This window comes from Haemaphysalis longicornis, unplaced genomic scaffold (genome assembly GCF_048455015.1).
Source record: "Haemaphysalis longicornis isolate Haplotype H1 unplaced genomic scaffold, Haemaphysalis longicornis Haplotype H1 scaffold_2, whole genome shotgun sequence".
Classification (NCBI taxonomy): Eukaryota; Metazoa; Arthropoda; class Arachnida; order Ixodida; family Ixodidae; genus Haemaphysalis; species Haemaphysalis longicornis.
In genome coordinates this window covers 31,453,011-31,476,048 of record NW_027526295.1, presented here as the reverse complement: position 1 = coordinate 31,476,048, position 23,038 = coordinate 31,453,011, and the positions used below count along the sequence as shown (strand labels likewise).

The 23,038-nt window shown below is 48.4% G+C and overlaps 1 protein-coding gene and 1 long non-coding RNA gene across 2 annotated transcripts in view; one reads left to right on the top strand and one right to left on the bottom strand.

The window, feature by feature from the left end:
• The window catches only part of LOC144168817 (uncharacterized), a 61,124-nt gene that overhangs the window by 23,597 nt on the left and 14,489 nt on the right, over nucleotides 1-23,038 (bottom strand). The gene's annotated exons all lie outside the window — the stretch shown is intronic.
• The window catches only part of LOC144168816 (uncharacterized), a 101,805-nt gene continuing 98,086 nt past the window's right edge, over nucleotides 19,320-23,038 (top strand). The window contains exon 1 of the mRNA XM_077697804.1: nucleotides 19,320-20,079. Coding sequence (XP_077553930.1) covers nucleotides 19,942-20,079 — 138 coding nt within the window. The 5' untranslated portion in view covers nucleotides 19,320-19,941. The remainder of the gene's footprint in view (nucleotides 20,080-23,038) is intronic.

Below are 23,038 nucleotides of genomic sequence, written 5' to 3'. Positions count from 1 at the left end.
TTTCGCAGTAATCGCCGCAACACCTGCTCGGAACCAGGAAGGCACGTCATAGTTTGCGCTCCTCGGTCCGTTCCAAGAATTCCCTCTCCTCCTGTCGTCGTGCGCATGCGCTCAGTATCGTAAAAGATCCCTCCGCGCGGGAGGTCGCCGCGCCATTTTCTCGGAACGAGAACGGCAAGTGATAGCGTGCGCCCCTCGGTTCTTCGCTGAAGAGCCGTTACTCCTCGTGTCTTCGTCAGCATGCGCTCAGTATCGGGATCTTCGTCTGGTCGTCGTCTTCTCGCAGCATTGCTAGCGTCCACACGCATACGACTTTTTCGACGCAGACGAGGACGACTAGCACAATGGAAAACAACTACTGAAGTTTAACTCTGTGTCCGTCAATGCTCACCTACAGCTACGCAGTGCAAGCCTTGCGCGGGAGCGCAAGCTTCCCCGAATTTTAGTTGTGGAAGATTGGCATTTGATCACTTAGGGCACACGAAAACACACAGCGTTTAAGAAAAACGTTCCTTGCAGTTGTAGTACTGTTATCAAGAGAGGTTGATAGGGCAGCCGCCACGCAAGCAGTAATGGTACTGCAATCATAACGGCGTATGCACAAATGAAGTTATCGATACGTCTTCCAGCATGGTTACGCGAGTTGTAATCGATGTTTACGTCACCAAAAATACCTAAAGGCGCTGCCATGGGAGGAGAGCTGCCCGTTATACCTTTAAAAATGACATGAAAAAAAGCAGACCTTCAATGTTTGTATTAAAGTTTGTGGTTTCACTGCTGATATGACGCGGGAAGTTACCTGCAGGTAAATGGCAATTGCCCCACTTTGGTTTCTGTGCAAAAAGTCGAGATTTTATATCCTTGAAGGTGCGGTGTTATCACACGGGTTTTGCTAAGCGCGACGGTGTCGAAGGCAGCAGTGAATGAGCTAAAAATGGTTGCTGCGGAAGGTTTCAATGCATTGTTTTGAATAGGGTCTTCTTTCCCATTTTTTTAAAATTAGAACTGCGACAGTAAAAAGACTGCAATACAATTTCCTTGTTTCTATCTATTAAGTGTCGTCTTTAACCTGTCGGCTTTAACCTGTCGGCTTTAACCTGACCTGGCTCAGTGGCTAAGGCGTTGTGCTGCTGAGCATGAAATCGCGGGTTCGATTCCCGGCCGCGGCGGCCGCTTTTCTGATGGAGGCGAAAATCAAAAACGCCCGTGTGTACGAGATTTCGGCGCACGTTAAAGATCCCAAGGCGGTCTAAATTAATCCGGAGCCCTCCACTACGGCGCGCCTCATCGCCTGCGTTGCGTCGGCGCGTTAAACCCTACAATGTAACGTCCTTAACGTGACATTGTTTCTACATCAGGCGCGCAAACTATTCTAGTAGTACCTGCGTCTTGTCTCTACCTCGCAGATTCTCGCTCCGGCCGCCCACACAAATTGCCATTTTTCTCGTTCTTGGCAAGAACGCGCCCATCAGCTTCTTTGAAGTAGTCAAGTATGCGTTTCCGAAGATAGACGAGCTCGTGATATTCAACCCGATAACTTTCGTAGTCATTTTGTTCCTGCGGGATTTTCTGAAAACGTTATGGCTTTTCGACCTTTGGTAAATTAACAATGGCGCTTCATTTTTTTTCAGTGGAGCAAAGACAGACACGCCGTGGCGTATGTCGATATCTCTTTGGGAAATTCGGCTTGCCGAAGGAAGCGCCCATTATTTTGGCCGTGGCACGCGAGCCACCTTTGTGGGGCAAACGTTTTATTTCAATGTTTTTTTTTAAATCCTATTATTGCTGAAGTTGTTCGATATTCTCTCTCAGACGCCAGATTTCAGCTATTAGTTCTTCATTATCTTTTGTTCATCGTTGTATTTCTGTTTTCAGTTCATTCATTCTATTTTTATGAATGAATGAGAATCTTTAGCAATATTTTACGCTATTATTCAAGTTCTGACGATCGCTCTTGGCTTGTGCTTCAGATAATCCAGTGCCCCCGACACGTCCTTCAGTTTCTGTAATGTGAAAAAAGAGGCAAACGTTCTATGCAGGTACGCGCAACAGCACAGCTGTACAATCCCATGCAAAAGAGAAAAGCAAAAAACAGACAAAAGTACACTTGTTGCGTTCGGTGCTGTAGACATAGAATTTTTGGCTGTGTTAATAAGTGCAACCTGCCGCCTTTGCACAATGTCCGGCAATCCAGTTTTATTTAAATCGCTATAAAGCTAGTTCACAAATCGGTAAGAACGCATCATTACGCGCACAGCCCGCAGTGTTCGCTTTCTGTTTGGGTGGGTCCTTTTTTGGAAACTCTTTTGGTTTCCGCCGCTTCTTTTGTAGTCTGCGCCTGCTATGTTGCATAGGAACGTTTCTTCATGAATGCGTCGTCCAAATTACGCAAGGCAGAAAGCGCATACAGGGTGCACCTGGTGTGCATTCATTCTTTTCAACGCGCAGCTTTTGGCGATGGCTGTTACTGCCACGGTGATATTCGAGGCCTAGGAAGTTTAAAATGGCGTACCTTATCCCAGGTAGCACAAAAAGTCTTTAGAACGTTTATTTGAGAGCTACATAGGTCAAAACATATTTTAGGCCACGTTAGACGCACTTAATACCATCGCGTGGAATCAAATTTATTTTCGCCTTTCATTTCGTCACAGTGATTCCTTGCTGCCCGGACGGCTCGCGGTTGTTGCCAGCTCGTTAGCTCCTGAACTCCACGATCCAGAAAGCAAAGACGAGCTGTTAAAGGTCTACCCCATGTGTTCTGTCGCGGCCGTTGGTGTCGAAAGAAAACTCCCACGAACAAACAAATGAATTCACCAGCACCACAAGAAATCGAACCTCGAACAAATACAGAAACAGAGCGAGAGCCGGTTCTCTTACCGATTGAGCTACGGGCCCACGCGGAAACTGCAGAGACAGACGGTGCACTCACCGAGCACATCTGCGGGTTTACTCCCTGCGTTCTCACTGAATGCCACGTAATAGCGTCACGCGACCTCTCGTAGCGCCATGTAGCAGCCGTGTGCACGTCTTGTGGATGCGCTGGGAGTTATAAAAATTAAAAGAAGCTCACGTCAACAATTGCCATCTGACTTCTCCGTCCGTACCGCCGATGTCGTGGCCTCCGTCGGGGGCGGCAGAGACGGAAGAGAAGTGAGATTGCCTAACACGGTTTCTGAGCTTCCTTTAATTTTTGTAAAAAAAAGTTTCCAATCGCGCGCTTCACCTTTACAACTCAACCAACCACCGTTCATGAATAATGCAGTGATATAATTTTAGAAAAGGATATTTGAAGTAATAAAGGGTGTGGGTAAGTGCATTTCACTTGCTTCTAGTTTCACTCTTCGTAGAGCCAGATATGTGAATTAAAGTGACGTCGCATGGGTAATCCTTGGGGGTGTTGTTTATAGCTTCGCTTTTTAATCACCTTCACAGGATGGATTAGCGCACATTTTTTTTCTGGGGTAGTTAACATCGTCCAATAAATAAATGAGCAAACAGTGACCCTTGTTTAAACTGCATCTAATGACTGGTGAATATGATGACTGAACTGTCGGGAGCTGTTTGAAGGCCTGTAACACACTGCCAAAACTGAATCAGTAGAGGACGGCCATATGCGTATCGATGTTGGTTCTGTGTTTTCTTCGTGTATTATACGAAAAAAAACGTAAATGTACATCTTCCACATGGTGGTAACCATGTCTGTGCAGTTGCACGTTCTTCCTAGTAATGAATTGTCGTGGATTATACTGAGTTGTGAGTTTTTGGGATTTCGGTTCTAGTGTTAGTAACAGAGATGTTCAACTAAATAATGCATAGTCAAAACGTTGGGATAGAGGTGATAGATAACGTTAGGACTTGCCTGGGACCAATAATTCCTCTTGCTTCTTAACTACTCACTGGCTACAACCGGATCGACTGTTTTCAAAATTCGTAATAAATAGCAGGTCACATTAAACCTATTCGCCTTCAACATGAAGACTGGCAGCAATAGGCATAAATGAACATGCTTAAGAACAGACGAACATTAAACGGGCACACACGTCATTTGCAAACAATATGAAATTGCTTCTGGGGATCACAGTGTGGGGTCATTGACTATGTTTCTACCTTTCAAATGGATTTTGCGAGAATTTGTTTATTAGAAGCATCAATTAGAAAGTACTCGATCCGTTTCTGCGTCCGTTTTGGGAATATCTTACGACAGGCTTAATTCCGGATTGGCTTGACTTCTCCGTGTATGCGGCTCGGTGAACTGCCGATGTTTCGTAGCACGTTGACTGCGAAGTAAAAACTCAGCCCTAAGGTTTGGGTCCCTTAGAATGTGGATCCGTTGTGTTATTTTTTAAGGGGTAATAACCTTACGCAAAAGCCACGAATTTAAAACAACTCCCAACTTGCACGCATGCAATCTGTATATTGGCGTTCCAACGCCGCATTGAATTCACTACAGAGGAGTTTACTTATTTACTTTTATTTACAGCCTGCCTTGCAGCGGAGAAAATACAAATGGCGGTAAAGTCACTAGCAAAGTAACAGTTTTGTCAATACATACTAACTAAATAACACTCACTCATCACAACTAAATAACACTAAGGCAACGACACCAGCACAATTCACTAACCAGGCGAGTGAAAGTCACAACACTATTAGAAACGATGTCTACTGGCAGTTCATTGACTGCGATATATTGAACGGGAAAACAGAAAACTTTTTGTACTTGGCCCTGACATGATCTCTCGTATTTTGCAACCATGATCCCGTCTTTATAATACATAATAAAGCGGTTGCAAGTATTTGCTCTTGGTAATCTTTGTTAAGTTTTTATGTATGGAATAAAAAAATTATCTTTGCTTTGTATGTGAATCTCCAAGAAATTCCACGCCTATTAATGCTCTCATTTCAGTGATGCTCGCCGCCCCCCCCCCCCCCCCCCCCCAAGTGTAATTATTGTGCATAAACCTTGCTCCGCAACTCTGTATTGCACCAAGTGTTTCTATTAAATATTCTTGGTGAGGCTCGTATGCTACACACGCATATTCTATTATGGGTCTAACCAGTGAACAATAAGACCTTTTTTCACAGATCGAGCAGCATTGCGTAACTTCCAATGGAGGAAGGTAAATGTTTTTACGGCATTTTTATGGTATTTTCAATTTGGTTACTGAAAGTTAGGTGTGCACTGAGTGTGACGCCAACTTCTGATATTTTTACTTTTTTACAGCTTTATATCCGATATGGTAAGAAAAATCAAGTTATTTTAAAATTTTACTGAAACAAACGTAGTAACACTTGTTTGTGTTTACCCCAGTTCCCACGCGTGACGCCAGAAGTTAATGTAGTCCAAGCCCCCATCATTGTAGTCAGTTACTGTGTAGTAGATGACTAAATCATCTAGGAAGAGCCTGATGCAGGATGAAGTCATATTTACAATGTCATTAATATAAACAAAAAGTAATAATGACCCGAGAACCGATCCTTGTGGTATTCTGGACGTCACATCTTGAGCTCCCAAATTTTTCTTCCTACAACAACAAATTACCTTCTATCCAGTGTTGTACGGAACGGCGTTACAAGGAACGGCGTTCCTGGAACTAGTTCTTTTTTGGAGGAACGGAGGAACGCCACCGTTCCATTAGGGGTCGGTGGAACTGTAACGGTAACTCGTTACGTTTTTGAAGGAACGGCGTTCCTGCCGTTACATCGCTAGGATTAGGCTGTTTTTTATGCCAAGGCTCGAGTACAAAAATCCACAAAGCGCTACTGTGTTTCTCTTCGTATAAGATGGTCAGTTTGCCCGCCCTTCAGCCGTACGTGCTTCCTCGAAGGTCAAAGGCAGAAGAATAACCACGCAGCAGGCCGCAGCTTGTGCTTGCTTTCATGCTGGTTGCTTACGCGGCGTTCGACGGGTGAATAGCGTAGCCGCGAGAATGCTTTTCACCCTTCATCGTTTGTCTGGGGAGGCCAGAAAGTGCGTCTGGTCGATAGAATTCTTCCCTGGCGAGGAAAGAAAAGAGAGGTTTAGCAGTCCGTCCGTTCTGTCGTATGCGTTGTTTCTGGGTTGACCGGGACCCGGCTGGGCACTTGGGCATTCATCGCGGTAGGGGGATTAGTTCCGCGGGCCTGCCTTCGCCATGTCCGTTCCTCCGCACCCTTCCTACGCGCCCTTCCACGCGCTCAGGAGCAGACCGGTTCTGGTCGACCCGGTAACAACGTAGCCAACGAAACGGACGGACTGCTAAACGCTATCCGGACTTTTCGGTGTCGGACATTTCGGTCCAGGACGTTTCGGTGTGGAAATTTCTGTGCACGTGTGCACGAACATTTTGGTGCACGACGTCTCGGCCCAGACATTTTGAGTGAGGGGATGTCCCAGGCATTCTTTGAACATTTTAGCTTTAATATTGTAATTTCGTGACTTAATATTATTTTACGTTCGAGACCTGTGCTTGCGCCGCCGTTCGTGGAAACAGACGGCGGTGTTTCGTTTCCTGGCGGAGCATTGCCACCCTGGCGGAGCATTGCCACTGGGTGGCAACTGCCACGTGAAACCCAATTTCTCTAGGAGATGGTAAAAATTAACGTTGTTAATTTGGATCCGTTCAACCATTTTTTATTATGTTAACATTCATGTGAACAATCCTAATACTTTAAGTGTTACCAAAGCGCTTTCCTTTGACTTCACCCAACGGTGCAAGTAGCTGCTTCTTTTAGTCTATTCCTCACCCTCCCCCCCCCCCCCCCCCCAGCAAAACTTCCGCGTAAAAACAACAGAAAAACGAGGTCGATGAGGCGCGTGGGCATTTCGTTTTAATTATTCTCTCAATCAATCTCGCCTTCGTTGCATTCGGTGTAGTTCTACTTAAAACTAACAAACCAACCATCGCACTTACGGTGGCGTTACTTAGGGTAGGGGAAAGAAAGCTGCGCCCCGCCGGCAATCATCTCCCTCAGTATAGAGAGAGGGGTGTCGCATGTGTTTCACCATTGCGTCCACTGGACTTCGAAAACTTGAAGACGACTGTTGCCGCTCTCGTCACACAGCCTATTCATTTTTTTTTTTGCTCTTTTTGCTTTCGATAATAGGAGGAAGCGATGTATAACTGGGGTGTCCATGATATGCGCGACTTGAGTTAATTCTCAAGGGGGCGTCTGAAGGCGCTGAAAGAGCGATTCCTGGAATGGGGGCACCGCCGATATGACCGCGACACGCGGAAGGGCGTAGCCAGCAAACGATAGTGGCCATTGTGTTCTCAGCGGCTTTTGGGTGGCTTTTTGTGTCACATTATAGAGGTTTCGTGCGCCCATGGTGAATGTAAAGCTTTTTCTCTGTTTTAAACGCGAAGTGTGCTATGTCATTGTTCTGAATGTATCACCCAATTCCTCTAGCAGTATGTTCTAAATAAAAAATAAAAAATCACTGCGGTGACGCTTCGGAGACCGTGAACTCCACCACGCCAGTAGGATTTCCACGAGAAACCGAAAATAATATGGCTGAAAAAGAAATCTGGTCTAGATTCGAGCGTACAGACGGGAGGTGGGATGGGGGGGGGGGGGGCGCTAGAACAAAGAAATAAAATGTGGTAAATGTATGCTTGTAAACATTAAACGACAGTTGGTTGTCCCGAACACAATGGCTGGATTTTGTATGCACAACCGGTATGCGCTTAATCAGCATTTAGGACATTAGAACCTGCGGCTGTTTTCCAAAAGACCGGTTTTTCCTCCCCGACAATATCCTAGACCAGTGTTCGCGAATTCATTTTAGCAAGGCAGCGCAGCCTACGTAATACTCTTCATAAGGTTTTCTTCACTCTGGGGGGCTAGCTAATGTTTGTTTCTTTTTGGATATTGAGAGTGTGCATGTAATTTGAGGGTGTGTAATTTGAAAAAAAAATACAAAAGAGGCGGTAGACCATCGTAAACACGGGTATTTGTCTTAGCTAAAAAAGAGCGAATATAAATTAACAACCTGTCATAAATAAAAAAAACGTGAGCTAAATAATTCAATCGGCTGCATAACAGGTGTCCCTAGGAAGACGTATTAAACAAAAATATATAAATGTAGAATTTCTAAAAATACCTGGCAAGCAACGAACATGGCATCAATCAAGAAAATAAATTCACTGCTCCAGATTGTTGTCCATAACCCACGTTAAGTGGAAATAAAAAAAATTCCCCCGCATTTCCCCGAAGGGGAGTATGATGAGGAAGTGCGAAGCACGGGGTGATGCTATGAGGGGGAGTTTGTTGAAGTTTGGTGGCATTTTGCCCGTTAGTTACATTAACACCCCCTCATGATCACGTTCGGCTTAACACGCCTCGTTTGTCCCTCTGCGGAAATCTTGGTGAATTAACGTGTATGTTCGAGAGGAGGAGCGCACCGCACCGCAGCGCACCGCAGCTGCGAAGCGCCGACCGGAGTGAAGGGAGAGGAGGCGCAGTCACGTGAGAGAATGCAGAACTAGCGGGTTTGTAGTATCACGTGTACACCACGCAGTTATCAAGCCGCTATAACGCCGCTGAGTCGCCAACGCACGCCGCTGACGACGTAGTTTGAATGCGTTAAAGATATAAGGCGCGTTGCTAACACTGACATCAACGTCGCGTCCGTGGCTTAGTCGGTAGAGCGTCGCGCTGCGGCCGCAAAGTCCGCAGATGGAAACCTGGCGCCGGATGCTGTTTTTTTTTATATAGTGTAGTGGCCTGGCTGGCGCGCCGAGAGAGGGTGTTACGAGCTGGAGAGTAGTAAAGGGGCTTTAGGAGAGTAGGCGAGGGGGGAGAGGAGGCGCTATGCGAGCGCGACGATTCAGGCTCGCTTAAGAAGTGCATTCGCACTTATTCCTGGCCAATCTCCCACGTGGGTATGTGCCATGTCAGCGGCCAGGCAGCGCGCGCCCATCTCCCCCCGTTGCTAAGGAAGACGAAAAGCGCGCGCACCCGCAGCTGTTGCTATGCGGGCGGCGGAAGGTTCGGGGTCGCTTATAAAGTGCATTCGCACTTAAAATATAACGGCTTTCTCAAACAGGCAAGCACCGGATTATTTGGTCGCCGAAAAGTCCGTACACCGAAAGGTCCGTACACCGAAATGTGCGTGCACCGAAGCGCCCGTACACCGATATGTCCGTACACCGATATGTCCGTACACCGATATGTCCGTACGCCGAAATTTCCGCGCGGAAATATCCTGCACCGAAATGTGCTCGAGCCGTCTGGAGTTTTTCCGGTGCTCCCTGAAAAAATTCGCCTAGGAGCGTTTCTTTTGATTATTTTTATCTCCAGATAATCTGCTACCGGTGGTGTTAATATTCGTATAATATACGTATTTCGATGTGATTTTTAAATGCCTCACTTAATTTCGACCCAGGATTATCCGACACACTATATTTTAATTTAAAAACCTAATTGTAACGTTAATGTAATGACACGTTCCAATTTTCGAAGTGGAACTGGAACGCGTTCCTTTCGCAATAAAGGAACTTGTAACGGGAACTCGTTTCAAAATTGGCGAGGAACGAGGAACGATCTTTCGTTCCTATTTTGGCGGAACGTGTACAACACTGCTTCTATCGGAAATGTGATCCTCATTCAAACTAAAACTTTATTATCAATGCGTAAGGCTCTCAATTTGTCCTAAATAGACTGTGTGCGGCGCGGTCAAATGCTCTACGGAAATCAGTAGAGATAGCGTCGGTCTGAAGCCTAAACAGCAGAAGTGACACTATCGTGTTGTAATTCGATTAGCTGTGTTTCACAGGAGAGCCCCTGTGGAAATTAATGTTGATTAGGAGTTTAAAAAATACTTTTTTTCAGGTGCTTTGGGATATTGCTGTAAAAAATGTGTTCAAATATTTTGCAGCAAACACAGCCCAGTTAAATAGGGTTTTAGTTCTCAACGCTTGATTTTGGCCCATTTTTATAAATTAGCACAAGCTACGTCATTGTTCCGTCCCGCGGAAACCGTCCGAATTCAAGAGACTTACGGCATATTGCGACATGATCACTGAACAGGCCTGCTTTAATATTTCAGGGCTATTTCACACGAACCAGTGGCGTTAGCTTCGTCTGGACAGTCTGAGCGTTTTCGTGTTGACTCCAGGGATATTTTAATGGCGAATTTCATTTTCTAAGTAACCTGGTATGGGGAGCACTCTTCGTGGCTGCGCTGCTTCAAAGACATTGTTTGAAAATAGTCGCTAAAGTGATTTGCAGTGGCCAAATTTTCAGTTATATCAGTGCCCTTTTATATATCAACTCTCAGCTATGTCAGTAGGTGAATATGGATATACGGCTGGTACGCCCGTGGAAAATCTGAGTTCAATAAGGAACGCATAAGGGTTACCGAAGTTTATATGCGTAATTATAGACCAAGGAGGACGAGGCTTTTATTGAGAAGCGTAAAGCCACTGTTTTGCGTAGCGTGAACTTTCAGAATGGCCTGAAGCGAAATCCGAAATTTGTGGGAAATTTGGCTGAGCAACTTAAACCAGGTAGCCCAACATGCATTTAAAATGCCATTTATGAGATACCCCGTTCGAAACAGATTTTCGGCCAAGCTGAACGAAGTTAATAACATTGAAGAGAGACCGATTTATTTTCGCCTCTCAATTCTTCGAGGAGGCGCACTTTTCAATTCCTGTTTTATCTAAGCGCTCTCCTAGTCGTGTTGTCGACGCACGATGCGGTACTGATTTATTAGGTCCCCACGATTTGTCTGGAAGCCCTTTTTTTGAAACGGCGTTTCCGCTGCGATGGGAACATGTAATGCAAGTGCAAAGTCGTGGGAGAGATTGTGGGCTACAGCGCATCCGCAGATACCTTTGTGCGGCATAAAACAAAATCAGTCCTGGTACGGGCCGTGCATTTCGCGTGAGCGCTGTGCAAGCTTTCCGGCCATGAGGCAAAAAGGCCCTGTCGAATGATTGCATACTGACATCCGTTTCATTTGGTCAGGGCAGTACAGGACCTATGTGGTGCCATCCCGTCTCGTCTTTTAACGAGGCGCGTAACGGCTATACTGCGCTTTAATTCTGATATGAATGGTACGGTTTTGTTTCGTTTAGATAAACGGGTGTCCAACATGCGACACCAGGAAGCGCGTTTCTACGAGGACGTGAAAAATATTCGGTGCTTGATTGAGATGAACTCAGGGTTCGGTGGTGGGAACCACGAGACATGCACACGGAGTCAATGACGACAGAGGCCACAACACGAAGGGGAAACGTAGGAGCGATGTATTGTGCGGCGAAAACAGCTCAAATGGGTCATGGGTAAAAACGGGAAGAAACCAAAACGTTACACACGCGGAAAACGGAAACCCCTCGCGGGAACCCCTGTGTAAATGCGACGCATAGGCGGAGCGGCGAAGGGACCGCGTTTTATAGCGCGCATAACGTTGAGGGGACTGCGTAAGCCGGTCCCAGTCGATGACGACGTTGGCGTACTTGTAAAGCAGCGTGGACTCTAGGTGTTTGAGCCAAGCGTGGATGTTGCTTCGCCGGAGAATGGCACACCGGTTATATGCGCAGCGCGCCCGAAGGAGAGGAAACCGCGGAAGAGAGAGTGCTGCACATGCGCCGGCCCCAGCGCGTCTGCCGCGGCTACGACGCAACGTGCTGCGGCTATGACGCCACGTGCCGCGGTTATGACGCAACACAATCCACTTTAATTCGATCCAATCCAAAGCCAGGTCAATCCAATCCAATCCAATCCAATCGAATCCAATCCAATGCCCCTCGCGAGAGAGTGTTCGCTATCGGAGAGGAGAGGGGGTGAGCGGCGGAGAGCGCAGCTCGCGCGGCGAGGAAAATGGGGGAGGGGTGGACAACGCCGCCGCCGCCGCCGCCGCCGACGACGACGACGCCGGAGGGACAAGGCGAGTGAATCAGATGCTCTGCATCTAAAAAGGAGAAAAACAAGAAACGGGATTCAGTCCTAACAGTCCAGCGCAAGTCCCAGTTCAGCGAGGGTAGAGAACGCCCAACATAGGCGTGCAATCTGGACTGGGCTCACATGGATTGTCGCAATCACACTAGCCGAGGGTCGCAGACGTGCTGGTCCCGTTGGGCTGGCCCCACTTCACTCGAACGACACGTGGCCCGATCCGGTTGCGCAGCCCAGCAGGAACATGAGGCGGCCCGGCGCGGTAGCACGGACCTCTCGCCCAAAGGCCCAAGAGAGACAGGCAGGGGCGGCGGCTTTGACGGGTGGTCCTCTCGAAGCGATGGCGGCCCCGCCTGAGGGTTGATGACCAGACTCCCCGGCGCAAGGCACGGGTGCCCGGTGTGGTAGCGGGTACGAGCGACCGGCGCTACGGCACGGCCCCCGTAATGCGGCGTTCACTGGCGACGTCACGGCGCGGTAGCACGGGCGCCATCGGGCGCCAACATACAGGCGAAGCACGAGTGTCGGGACCATATTATTTGTGTCAGGGAACCTTAAGGATCCTCATTTTTTCAGACATTTATGCTTAAGGTTCTTGGTTTGATGAATGAATGTGAGTTTGTGGTCCTATACAAGACTTAAAAACTTGTGCTCCTTGTTCACAGGAATCGATACGGCTCAGAGTAATGCTTGGTGAGGATGGACGCCATCTTTCCTAGAGAGCTTTTTTCCTAGAGAGACAACGCAAGAGCTTTTCCCGCGATAAAGTTTAAAGCCATTTTTGTCTCCCCAGCTGACACGTTTTCTGACGAAGGGCTAGACTTCACGTTAGCAGATTGACAGATTACATGATTTAAAGGATATCTGGACGTCGGCTACATTGATTGAATAAGATATTGTGGGTGGCAATATACTTCCATGAGAGTTCTTAACTATGAATAGAGTGCCCCTCAACACTCCACCTTGCGGCGCGTCATTTCCTTGCACGTGAACCTTTGAAAGGGCAAAACCAACTCTCATGTGAAAGGTTCTCTCTGACAAGTAAATAACAAGGGCGTTTAACACGTTACCCACAACACTGAATCACTTGAAGTCAGTGAGCGTCCCGTAACTCCAATCGCTTTGACTTTTGGATGTCGAGAAACACCGTAAGGTAAAGCTGTTTATGCACGAAGGAATCCTTCATGTTGGTCTTTTGTGGAGCGCCCTGCCTTGAAGCAAGCCTGGAATCTCTCAAGAAGACCATCGTGCTTAAGAAAATACACAAGTCTCCGGTTTATCATCCTTTCGAAAAGCTTGCACAGACAGCTGGTCAGGGCAATGTGTCGATAGCTAGCGGGAGAGAAAGGGTCCTTCCCCTGTTTCAGAAAAGCTACAGCTATAGCCTCCCTCCAGGACTTTGGAATGTGCCCTAAAAGCTATATCTTGTCATATAGGTGGAAGGGTGTTTCAAGAGTGTCTGCGTGTAGGTGCTACATCATTGTATATGTGATATTGTCTGGCCCTGTACCTAAGGATTTACACGTACTCAGAGCAGCCTTGAGCTCATGAAGTGAAAACACTGAGTTACAAGAAGTGGTTGACTTGTCGTTATCAAGTAAAGGTTTCGTTTCTGCCGATTGTTCGTGTTTCATTTAAGTACTTGTGCCGTGTGCAGAACTGGACACATGTTGGAAGTGTTGCACGAATGCGGTAGACTGATCTTCCAGTGGGTCCCCTGTTGCAAAAACCAGGCGCAGGCTGTATGTGTGATGTCCTTTCAGTTTTCGCATTCCTTATTTGGGCCGGTGCATGGGTTTATAGATGTCAAGAAATAGGGGCAACTGTCTTGTTTTGCTTCGCGTCGCACACATTTTCCCATCGTCCTTGCCCTTTGAACAAAATGAGGTTATACGACGGGGGGTACCGACAACGGATACCCCACGACTTGTTCTCGGCCTCTTCCGCCCCCATACCGTCCTCATTCCACCACGGCCTCCTTGCGGAGGGCACCAGAGGCGTGCGAAATGGACTTTTCGGCGTCGTCGAGGATGTGCGCCATGAGGAGTTGGATTGCCAATCAACGTGTAGGTATCTTATGGATGTCGAGTGTAGTATAAATGTGTCTGTAAATGTAACCCACTTTTCTCTCTCTTCCTTGAACCTGTTGTGTGAAGATGGACTGCGTGGGCCTTTACCTATATGTGTTAGTGAGGTGGGGAAATGGTCACTGCCATATAGGTCATTGCCCACACCCCACTCGAGAAGAGGAAAGAGAGCTGCGGAGCGAATAGTCACGTCAAGATATGAGTGTGGGTTGTGTCCCATATTAACGTATTTGGACCTATTTTTGTTCAAGAGGCAGGCTCCTGAAGATGTAAGAAATTTCTCGATTAGGCGACCTCCGGAATCCGTGCGAGAAGAGCCCGCAGGAGAATTGTGGCATTAAGGTCGCCTGTGAGAATGGATGGTTCGAGCAGCTGGTCAACCAGCGCCCCGAATTCGGCGCTCGAAAGTGCGAAATTGTGACGAATGTAAATGGAGGATACCGTTTTTTACCTTTAAAATATTATTGTGCGAATTGCTACAGCCTCCAAGAAAGTGTTCAAAGTGACAGGGTGGCATGCTAAGGATTTCCTGGCGATTATTGCCCCACCGCCCGAATAGTGTGTGCAGCCATCCCTATGCTTTCTGAATACCATATAGCTATTTAATAACTTGGTGTGATTGGAATTCAGATGTGTTTCTTGGACACAAATTACACTTGCTGATTAGCATGCAGGATCTCGTATGCAGTGTGCAGATTATTAAGAAGGCCTCTGCAGTTCCATTGAACAATACTTTAGATTACGGGTTTGCACACGCGGCAGGTGGTGTAAAACCTTCGCTTCCCAACCACCTATACAAGGTGGATTGGCGCGCACTCGTTATTTGCCGTTTGTTTTGTCCTCAAGCATTTCCATCGCTTTGAAAGATTTTGGTCATGTAATTTAAACACATACTGCTTGTTGAAGCCTAAGATTTGTACTAACGTTAACAACGTCATCATCTCCCCGCACAAGGCACCTCGTGTATTTAAGAGGGCGCCATTCCCAACACCTGGGACCCGAACCTCCAAGAATATTCTTAAACCAACCGTCGATAGGTCTTACTACTACAAGGGTTAGAAACTACAAACATGGCCGCCGGAGCGTCGGCCAAGGTCCGACGGACGGGCTCCCTGTTAGCCTACCAGGCAGTGAACTTAAAGGGCCTCTGAGATGAAGTTTTTCGGGAGTCGGTGGTATCGGGGTGCAACTGCTATTTCTTTAACTAATCTGTGACGTACTAATACTACGTTGATTTAAGCAATTATTTACGAGCGCAAAACCACCAGAAACCTACAAAAAACTTCTTTCGTGCACGTTACTGTGTACGCAGTGTCATATATTCGTGTTAAACCGAAGTATGATGCAATTACGCACCCGACTCGACGCCCATCCGTTCTTGGCGGAAGCATGCAGTGAGCGCAGGAGATACGACGCGCGTGGCGCGAACCCTAAGAGCTGCGTTTCTGGTATAAGGGTTTCATCAGTTTCGTTTGCTTTCTAGACTGCTGTACGGAAAACTATTTTTTGCACCCTCCGTTGTATTCGAGCGTAGCCTCAACGTTGATTCAGTTATGCGGTTGTAACGGACGGCCTGCCAAGGGCCCGTCGCGCCGAGACGATGAAGGTGGGAGCTCCTCCCGTAGCGCTTGGACGACGCTGGGCACTGCTCGTGATGACGAGGCGCACGCTCACTTGCGCTCACGCTCACGACAGCTCAGACGCTGTCGCGGCTGATTGTCCCTGCGCCGGGAGTGACCAGGTGAACAGCATCCGCATCCCTTAGAGAAAACTCCTGCCAAAGAGTTTCATTTCATTGCTTCCAATCAAGTGATGATCGCAGAAAACTGTGCTTTCGTGCGCTCGGCCTTCTGAGTGAACTGTGTTGCGTAGAGTCCTTAGTGCGCTTTACCGTTTGCCGTGTTAACGGAAACAACAGTGGCATTTGCCGCTAACAACTAAAAGACTGCACTCTCGGGTTTCTGCATTCCGGCTTACGGGCTGCCAGGTAGCGACATCTGGCGAATTCGTGTGAAAGCAAATGACGCCGAAGTTTGTTTTCGTGAAAGGTTCGCTTACGCTTGAAATAGCTTTAGTTTTGGACGATTTAGATGAACGGTTACAATACAATCATTTTCTTCTAACTAGTACACTTCTGCCGTAGAGCTTTTAAAAAAAGATAACATGATGTCGATACCGCCATCTAGTGGCAACCATCATCGCCAAGTAACGCATTAACGGGAATTCACGCCTCCGCTAAATATTTCGACAAAGCATGAGGGAGATATATTGTAATAATTCCGCAGTTACCTGTATTTCCTTGCTCTACTCGATTTTAAAAGTATAAAAGAGTTCTGCCAGCTTGTACGTAAACGCATCTGGACCATTTGAAGCGTGGGAGGCCAGGGGTAGGGGCGGAAATTTTGCTCACGCATCTGAAAAAAAGTGTCATTTGTCGTACTGATGAGTACAATTTAGCAAGAGCAACGCTCAAGAGGACTGTGATTTGGGCGAGTTGGCGAACGTTCATGGTTGACAAACCAGCGCGGACAAATCACGGCGCAAAAAAGGAACGAGATACTTCTCTTTCGTTTTTTGTGCCGTGTTATTTCCGGGCTGGTTTGTCAATCATGAAGAGCAACGTGATTAACATTAACTAAGAATAATAGATTATTTGTATGAACCGCCGAGCGCATTGCATTGCTGTAATACAATTAAGATGCGAGCGTACACTTCGCCAGCGCATGGAGCAATGTAGTGAGGGTAAAAGTATGTAACGTTCAAAGTAACTCTCCAGCATGCAAAGTCGACTCCCGCAATCACGGTAAAATCAGTAGCTCCTGCCTAAAGTCCGTAAGGACTGGCAAGCTAGCAAAAAAAGGCATCCTCATCCCATGTGCGACCCACTTGCTGAATTAACTATGGTAACGACGGCGCTGTAAGCAAACGCGGATAGAATCGCCGCTGCCACAAATCGCAGACATAGAAGCAAATTCAGGTAGCCAACCATAAAATGAGTGCTTCGGCTTGGACAAGGTAGGACTTCTACGTCACCGAAGCCTCCGAGCCAACAAATAGTTCTGTCTCGTCTTAGCTCAGCGAAGATGGTTACTATTTTTTGCCAGAACCAGAGTATATTTCTGACACAAACAAAATCACTTTGGAAATGATCACAGGGGCCCTTTGTGAACCTCTCTTACCATCGGGCTATATTCAATGAACAAAGTGCCCCAGTTCCCTGTTTTATGTGCACATCACTTTAGGGTAGCCTTGTCGTCGTAAGTCGCTCGCTGGACCCAAGTAGATCCACACGGCGTTCTGTCGTCGCGACGTCCCACAGAAGCTTCGAACGCCAGGCGGCTTATATAGTCATAGCTGGTCCGAACTCGTGAACAGTTGCGCTTGTCATACATCTCCCCGTTGTTTAGCGCAAAGAAAACTTCAGGTACATTTGACGCAAAATATACGTAATTACCCGCGCACCCGCGTTCATTCAGTTGGGAACGGTCGTTGGGTTGGCTTTTACGATAGTAAGCGAAAAAACGTTGCAATGCTACACCTCCATGTGGGGAACAAAAAGCAAGCACAACAAGAACAGAACTCGCGCTGGCAAAATTTCAGGCAGTAGGCTCGCGAGCACGGCGGAGGAAGGAAATTTGAATGGCATTGGGTGGTACCAGTGAGCGGATAGCTGTGCTACAGCCATTATGGCGAATCTGCTCTGCTGTTCCCGAAGCTTTCACGTTGAGGGGAACAACTGTAATTTTTTATAACATGCCCTATGATGAACAATAAACCTTCTTTATTCGTTATGGACGCCTTAAAAGGCGCTGCACGGAATTGTCCCGGGAACCTCTTGCCGAAAAAGGGACAACTCTTTCCAGTATCTCCGCAGCTACGCCAGGTGCAATATTGCACGTGATGGCGTTTGTGCCGTTCCCCCCCAACTCGACCTAGGACTACGCTACGAAGGCGGCACTGCCTCTCCCGGAGAGGGAGCAACTCGTTATGTTGTTTTCCCGCTCCCCGTGGTGCACCATGGGCCAGCGAGATTTCTCTGTATCATCGCAATGTCGAGTCACCTTCTTACGGTGTGGTGCAGATATTGGTGGATGCTGGCAAGGGGGCGCTCAGTCTGGTAGGGTGTTTTTGCAGCAATAAACGCTTGTTGTTGAGTGGTCGGCACGCAATACACACTCACGAAAAATACTAAGCTGTACGTACATACAGAGTCAGCAGGGGCTGTAGGGGGGTGAGGATCTGGAAACGGAGGGGTAAACTATCGCAGGTAGGGAATGTGTCCAACCGAATGATCAAATAGATTTGGCGGAGCTGTTGAAATTAGCAGAAGCAAGAACAATGAAACCTTGTGCCTAAAATATAGAAAATGTTTAAGAAATATTAAATAGAAGTACTGGTTTAAGGGCACGGAGCAACAAGATTACTTTTGGTTGTAATAGAATATCTGCCCCTCGAGGAGAATCTGCTACCATAACCACCAAGCATAAAATTGTAAAGTTCAGGAATTGTTTAATGCAAATTTGAATTTGTACTCTAAATTCGTGCATAGAAGCACCTGCACAGAGCCGACCACGGCGAATCGTAACCGGAAATGGGGAAAAAAAAATTCCCCCGCATTTCCCCGAGGGGGAGAATGTGAAAGTGCGAATGCACGGTTGTCGACCCGCTTGCGGCGCTTGCGCTCGGCCCCCGCAGCCCACCGCCTGGCCGCCTTCTCTTCCATCTCTTCCATCGGGTTTGTAGTATCACGTGTACACCACGCAGTTATCAAGCCGCTATAACGCCGCTGAGTCGCCAACGCACGCCGCTGACGACGTAGTTTGAATGCGTTAAAGATATAAGGCGCGTTACTGACAATATCACCGTCGCGTCCGTGGCTTATTCGGTAGAGCGTCGGGCTGCGGCCCGCAAAGTCCTCGGATCGAAACCTGGCGCCGGATGCTGTTTCTTCTTTAAAGAGCACTGCGGACGCCGCCGACGCCGCCGACGCCGGCGGTGGATGGTTTGGGGTCGCTTATAAAGAGCATTCGCTCTTAAAACATTTCAGCCTACCGGTCGCCGCGCCTGTCCCGCCAGCCGCCGCTACCCAGCGAGTACATTAAAATCGTGCTGCGGCCCCGAGAAGGACTGGACATCACCACGATAAGCCAAGCCGGCTTGCGCGACGGAGTGTTCGCTCGGTCTTAATATGTTATGAGGAGGCAGCGGACGATATACTTCGCTCTAACGTCGTAAAAAACGTCATTGTCGCCAGCACTCCAAGAATGGGATGGGCCAAAATTTATACGTCCATACAAAAGCTCCGCATCGGGGACATCACCTACAAAGTGAGCGATTACGTGGCGCCGCCGGAGGGCACTGTCAAGGGTGTTATTCACAACACACCCGAATATGAGAGTGCCAAAGACATCACGCGCAGCCTCCTCTACAAGAAGAATCCCACGATTGTCCAGGTGAGACGCATAGCCCGTACTACCTCTGTCCTCATCGTCTTCGAGGGACATAAGCTACCGCCCTATGTGTACTACAAAGGTGCGGAATACCGTTGCTTCATTCACAAGAAGAGGCACGAACTATGCGACAGCTGTGGCCATCTAGGGCATCGGTCAGACGTTTGCCCAGCGCCCGACAACAAAGTGTGCAAGACCTGCCGCACCGAGGCTCCGGCGGACCAACACGATTGTGAACCGAAGTGTGCACTGTGTGGCCGCTATCATCCTACGGGAGATAAGAAGTGCCGCCAGCGTTTCTAAACCCCATACCTTCTGAAAAAGCGGAAAAGACTAAAACAGCGACTGCAGCAAGAGCAAGAACTCTTTCATCGCCGAGGACAGCAGTGTCCCTCCAACGGCACTGCGTCGTCGGTACTCAAGAATGGGACGCAGCGGATCAACGCGGATGAGGCGACTCGTTCCCGGAACTCTCGCAACGTGAGCATCAGAGCCGACGGGATGGAAGCCACGGGGAGGATCCCATGATGTCCCCTCCAGTAGTCGGCACCGCTCCCGATCCACATCGCGGAGGAGGACCCTCGGAAAACAACCGAAGACGGCAGTCGCGATCCACGTCGCGAAACATACGTCAAGCAACCGGCCATTCTCAATTAAACAAGGTGAGCTGGGTGGATACGGTCTCCTATGGCAAAGAAACGCAAAAACGTAATGCTTCCACAACCAACGCCTTAAAATCCCACCAGTCAGATCATTCTTCCGAGACAACCAAATCGAACAGGTACTCGAAGAGCTAATAGCTCAAAATGCTATGCTCCAAGCGAAAATCGTCAGATTGGAAGAAGCAAAAACCCTTTCGCAAGCCTCACTAGCACATGCCCTGGTACCCAACCGACAGACCCGGTCAGGCCGCCAGCGCAGCTCGCTACTGTCAATTCCCGAAATCCGCATGCGCGTACCTCTGCCGTAGAGATGGACACTGCGGACTCCCGTCCCTCAAAACGTAAAGCCCAAGCGATAACCTCTGAGAGCTCTAGTGAGGCCGCAGGCACAAGCCCGGATAAAAAAAATTCCCCCGCACCTCCCCGAGGGGGATTGTGAGGATGCAGAAATGCATTGGGGGACCATGCGAGGAAGGCACCGCACAACCTTCGATACGTCGATGGGCACGTTCACCGCCTGTCCCTTGATTCCAAACTGCCCGTTGCCTCGAGTCAGCCGCCTGATGCTCATGAAGGGGAGTCGAGGCGCGATGAGCCGCTCTTCGACCGGGGTTCAGATCGGGAAGATGCGCCGGCCGAGGAGGATAACGGTAGCCAAAACTCACGCAGCCCTCCTCTTCGCAGCTTTGTCTTCTTCTCCTTCTTCTTCTTGAGCGGTTCCACTGGGGGAAGATGATGACGGTGGTTGAACGCGAAGCTATCTCGTGATGGATTGTTTCGTTGGCCAATCCCTAGGGCCATCATGCCACGATCATCATCAGACGCGCTGCGGACGCCGGCCAACGTACGCAAGACAACCCCCGGCGCTAATGCATTTCTGCATAAAATTACACCATCTTCCCGTGGGGAACCCTGATGAGGATGCGAAGCATCGTCGCGGTTCCGTGTGGTTTCATTGTGTTGCCGTTATGTTGAGTGATCTGGTGTTTACTAGCGCCAGAGGGAATTCCGCGTCCGGGTCCACACCGGTGGCAAAAGCACGCAAGTATTGTTGTGTTACGGTGAGTAGGCGGTGGTTCTCGAGGCGCCGAAACTCGTCCGTCATGTTCTTGTCGATGTTGTCTCTGTGGTAGAATCTGTAGTCTCCGTCAGCGTTGGCGAAGTAAAGGTTGCTGACATTGGTGCACCGGCTGAGAGCAATGTACACGCCCTCCTCTTCGCAGCTTTGTCTTCTCGTTCTTCTTCTTCTTCGGCGGTTCCCCTACGGGAAGATGACGACGGTGGTCGAATGCGAACCTATCTCTCGTGATGGATTCTTTGGTTGGCCAATCCCTAGGGGCATCCTGCCACAATCAGCATCAGAGGCGCTGTGGACGGGGCTGGTTGAGCTGCAAGGCGCGTGGCGCTTCCCGCCACAGCTTTCCACGGGAAATGCAACATCCTCCTCTAAAGTTTTCAGGTCGTCGTTTCCGTTGACGTTCAGCTTCGCATGCCTTCGTTGCATCAGTAGGTTGTTGAAGTAGTTTGAATGAGTCAAGGAAATAAGGCGCGTTCGCAGCACTTGCTCCTGTCCCGATTTTGTAGCGTAGTGGGAAGAGCACTGCGTAACTCCCGTTGCGGCCAGAGAGTCGTGGGATCGAAACTGGGCGCCGCTATTTCTTTTTGTTATAGTGTAGTGGGAGAGGTGGGGACAACGAAAAGGACAACGGACGGACGGCGGCCATAGTCCCGAGCAAGAGATGCTTTGCATCTACAGTCAAACCCGTTTATAGCGAACTGCAATATGCACCGCGATTAGTTCGATATATCCGATAGTTCGATATAGCCGAACCCGCCTATAACGAACTTATCGTTACAAGTTCGCAATCCGCGGGAGCCCCCCTCCTCCTGCTCAACTCCACCATCCCCGCATGGAAAAACGAACACAGTAAAGTAGCCGTTACCATACCCAGAATAATTCATTTATTGCAAGTATTAAAGCTACTTTCCGCCTGAACTGCCTACTTTGCAAAGAAAAAAGCGGTGATTTTTGTTTTCACTTTCGTTTTGGCGGCTTCAACTAGCTTAGCATTCTCTACACGAAACATTATTTGCACCAGTTTGAGTCCGCGTCCTCCAAAATCTAAGAAGCATTGGCGGAGCACATTGACTGCCGAAAGCCCTTCATTATATGTGTCGGACGGCTTTCACTCGCGACATCATGGGGAATGTGAGGGAGCTCTTCCCACAGTTCACCGATGCTGCTGTCTTGTCCGGACTCGCTGACTGTGCGGGTTCCGTCGTGAGTCCCGCGCGTCGGAAACAGTTACGGAAAGTGTCGGGCGTCATGTCGCTCCGTGCGAGGCGCAATGTCGCAGTCACAACTTTTGCTCCGTGGTCGCGGCCAATCCACATCTCAATCGCCGCTCCGAGACCATGCATTTCGGCCATTCTAGGCGCGCAGAATTCGATATATCAGATGTGAACTTCGTTATAAGGAATACGTTTCTCATGTATTTCCGTAACTGAAATATTTTTGTTCGATATATAGCATAATTCGCTCTATCCGGGTTCGTTATAGCCGGGTTTGGCTGTAAAACGTTGACGACGGCATGCTCCGTCAGTTCGGAGAAACCGTTCCCGAAACTCTTACTAAAACTTTCAGCGCCAGATTCGGAGCGATGCTGAAAAACTTCGGTGAAAACGTTCATGCCCAGATTGCCAGCCTGAAAGCTCGAGTACCAGCGCTCGAGAAGGCAATCCCACGAGCCGGACGGGAAGTGGGACAGGTTCCCATCAAGTCCACTAAACCCTATTCCCGCACCCAATCGTCGGACATCCCCAAAATTGCAAATGATGATGATGATGATGATGGTTTGATTTTATTGGCGCAAGGCCGACATGGGCAAAGAGCGCCAAACACAAAGTTATTTGATGAGGAGAGAACACGAAATAAAATCAGTTAAAAACTATGAGCACG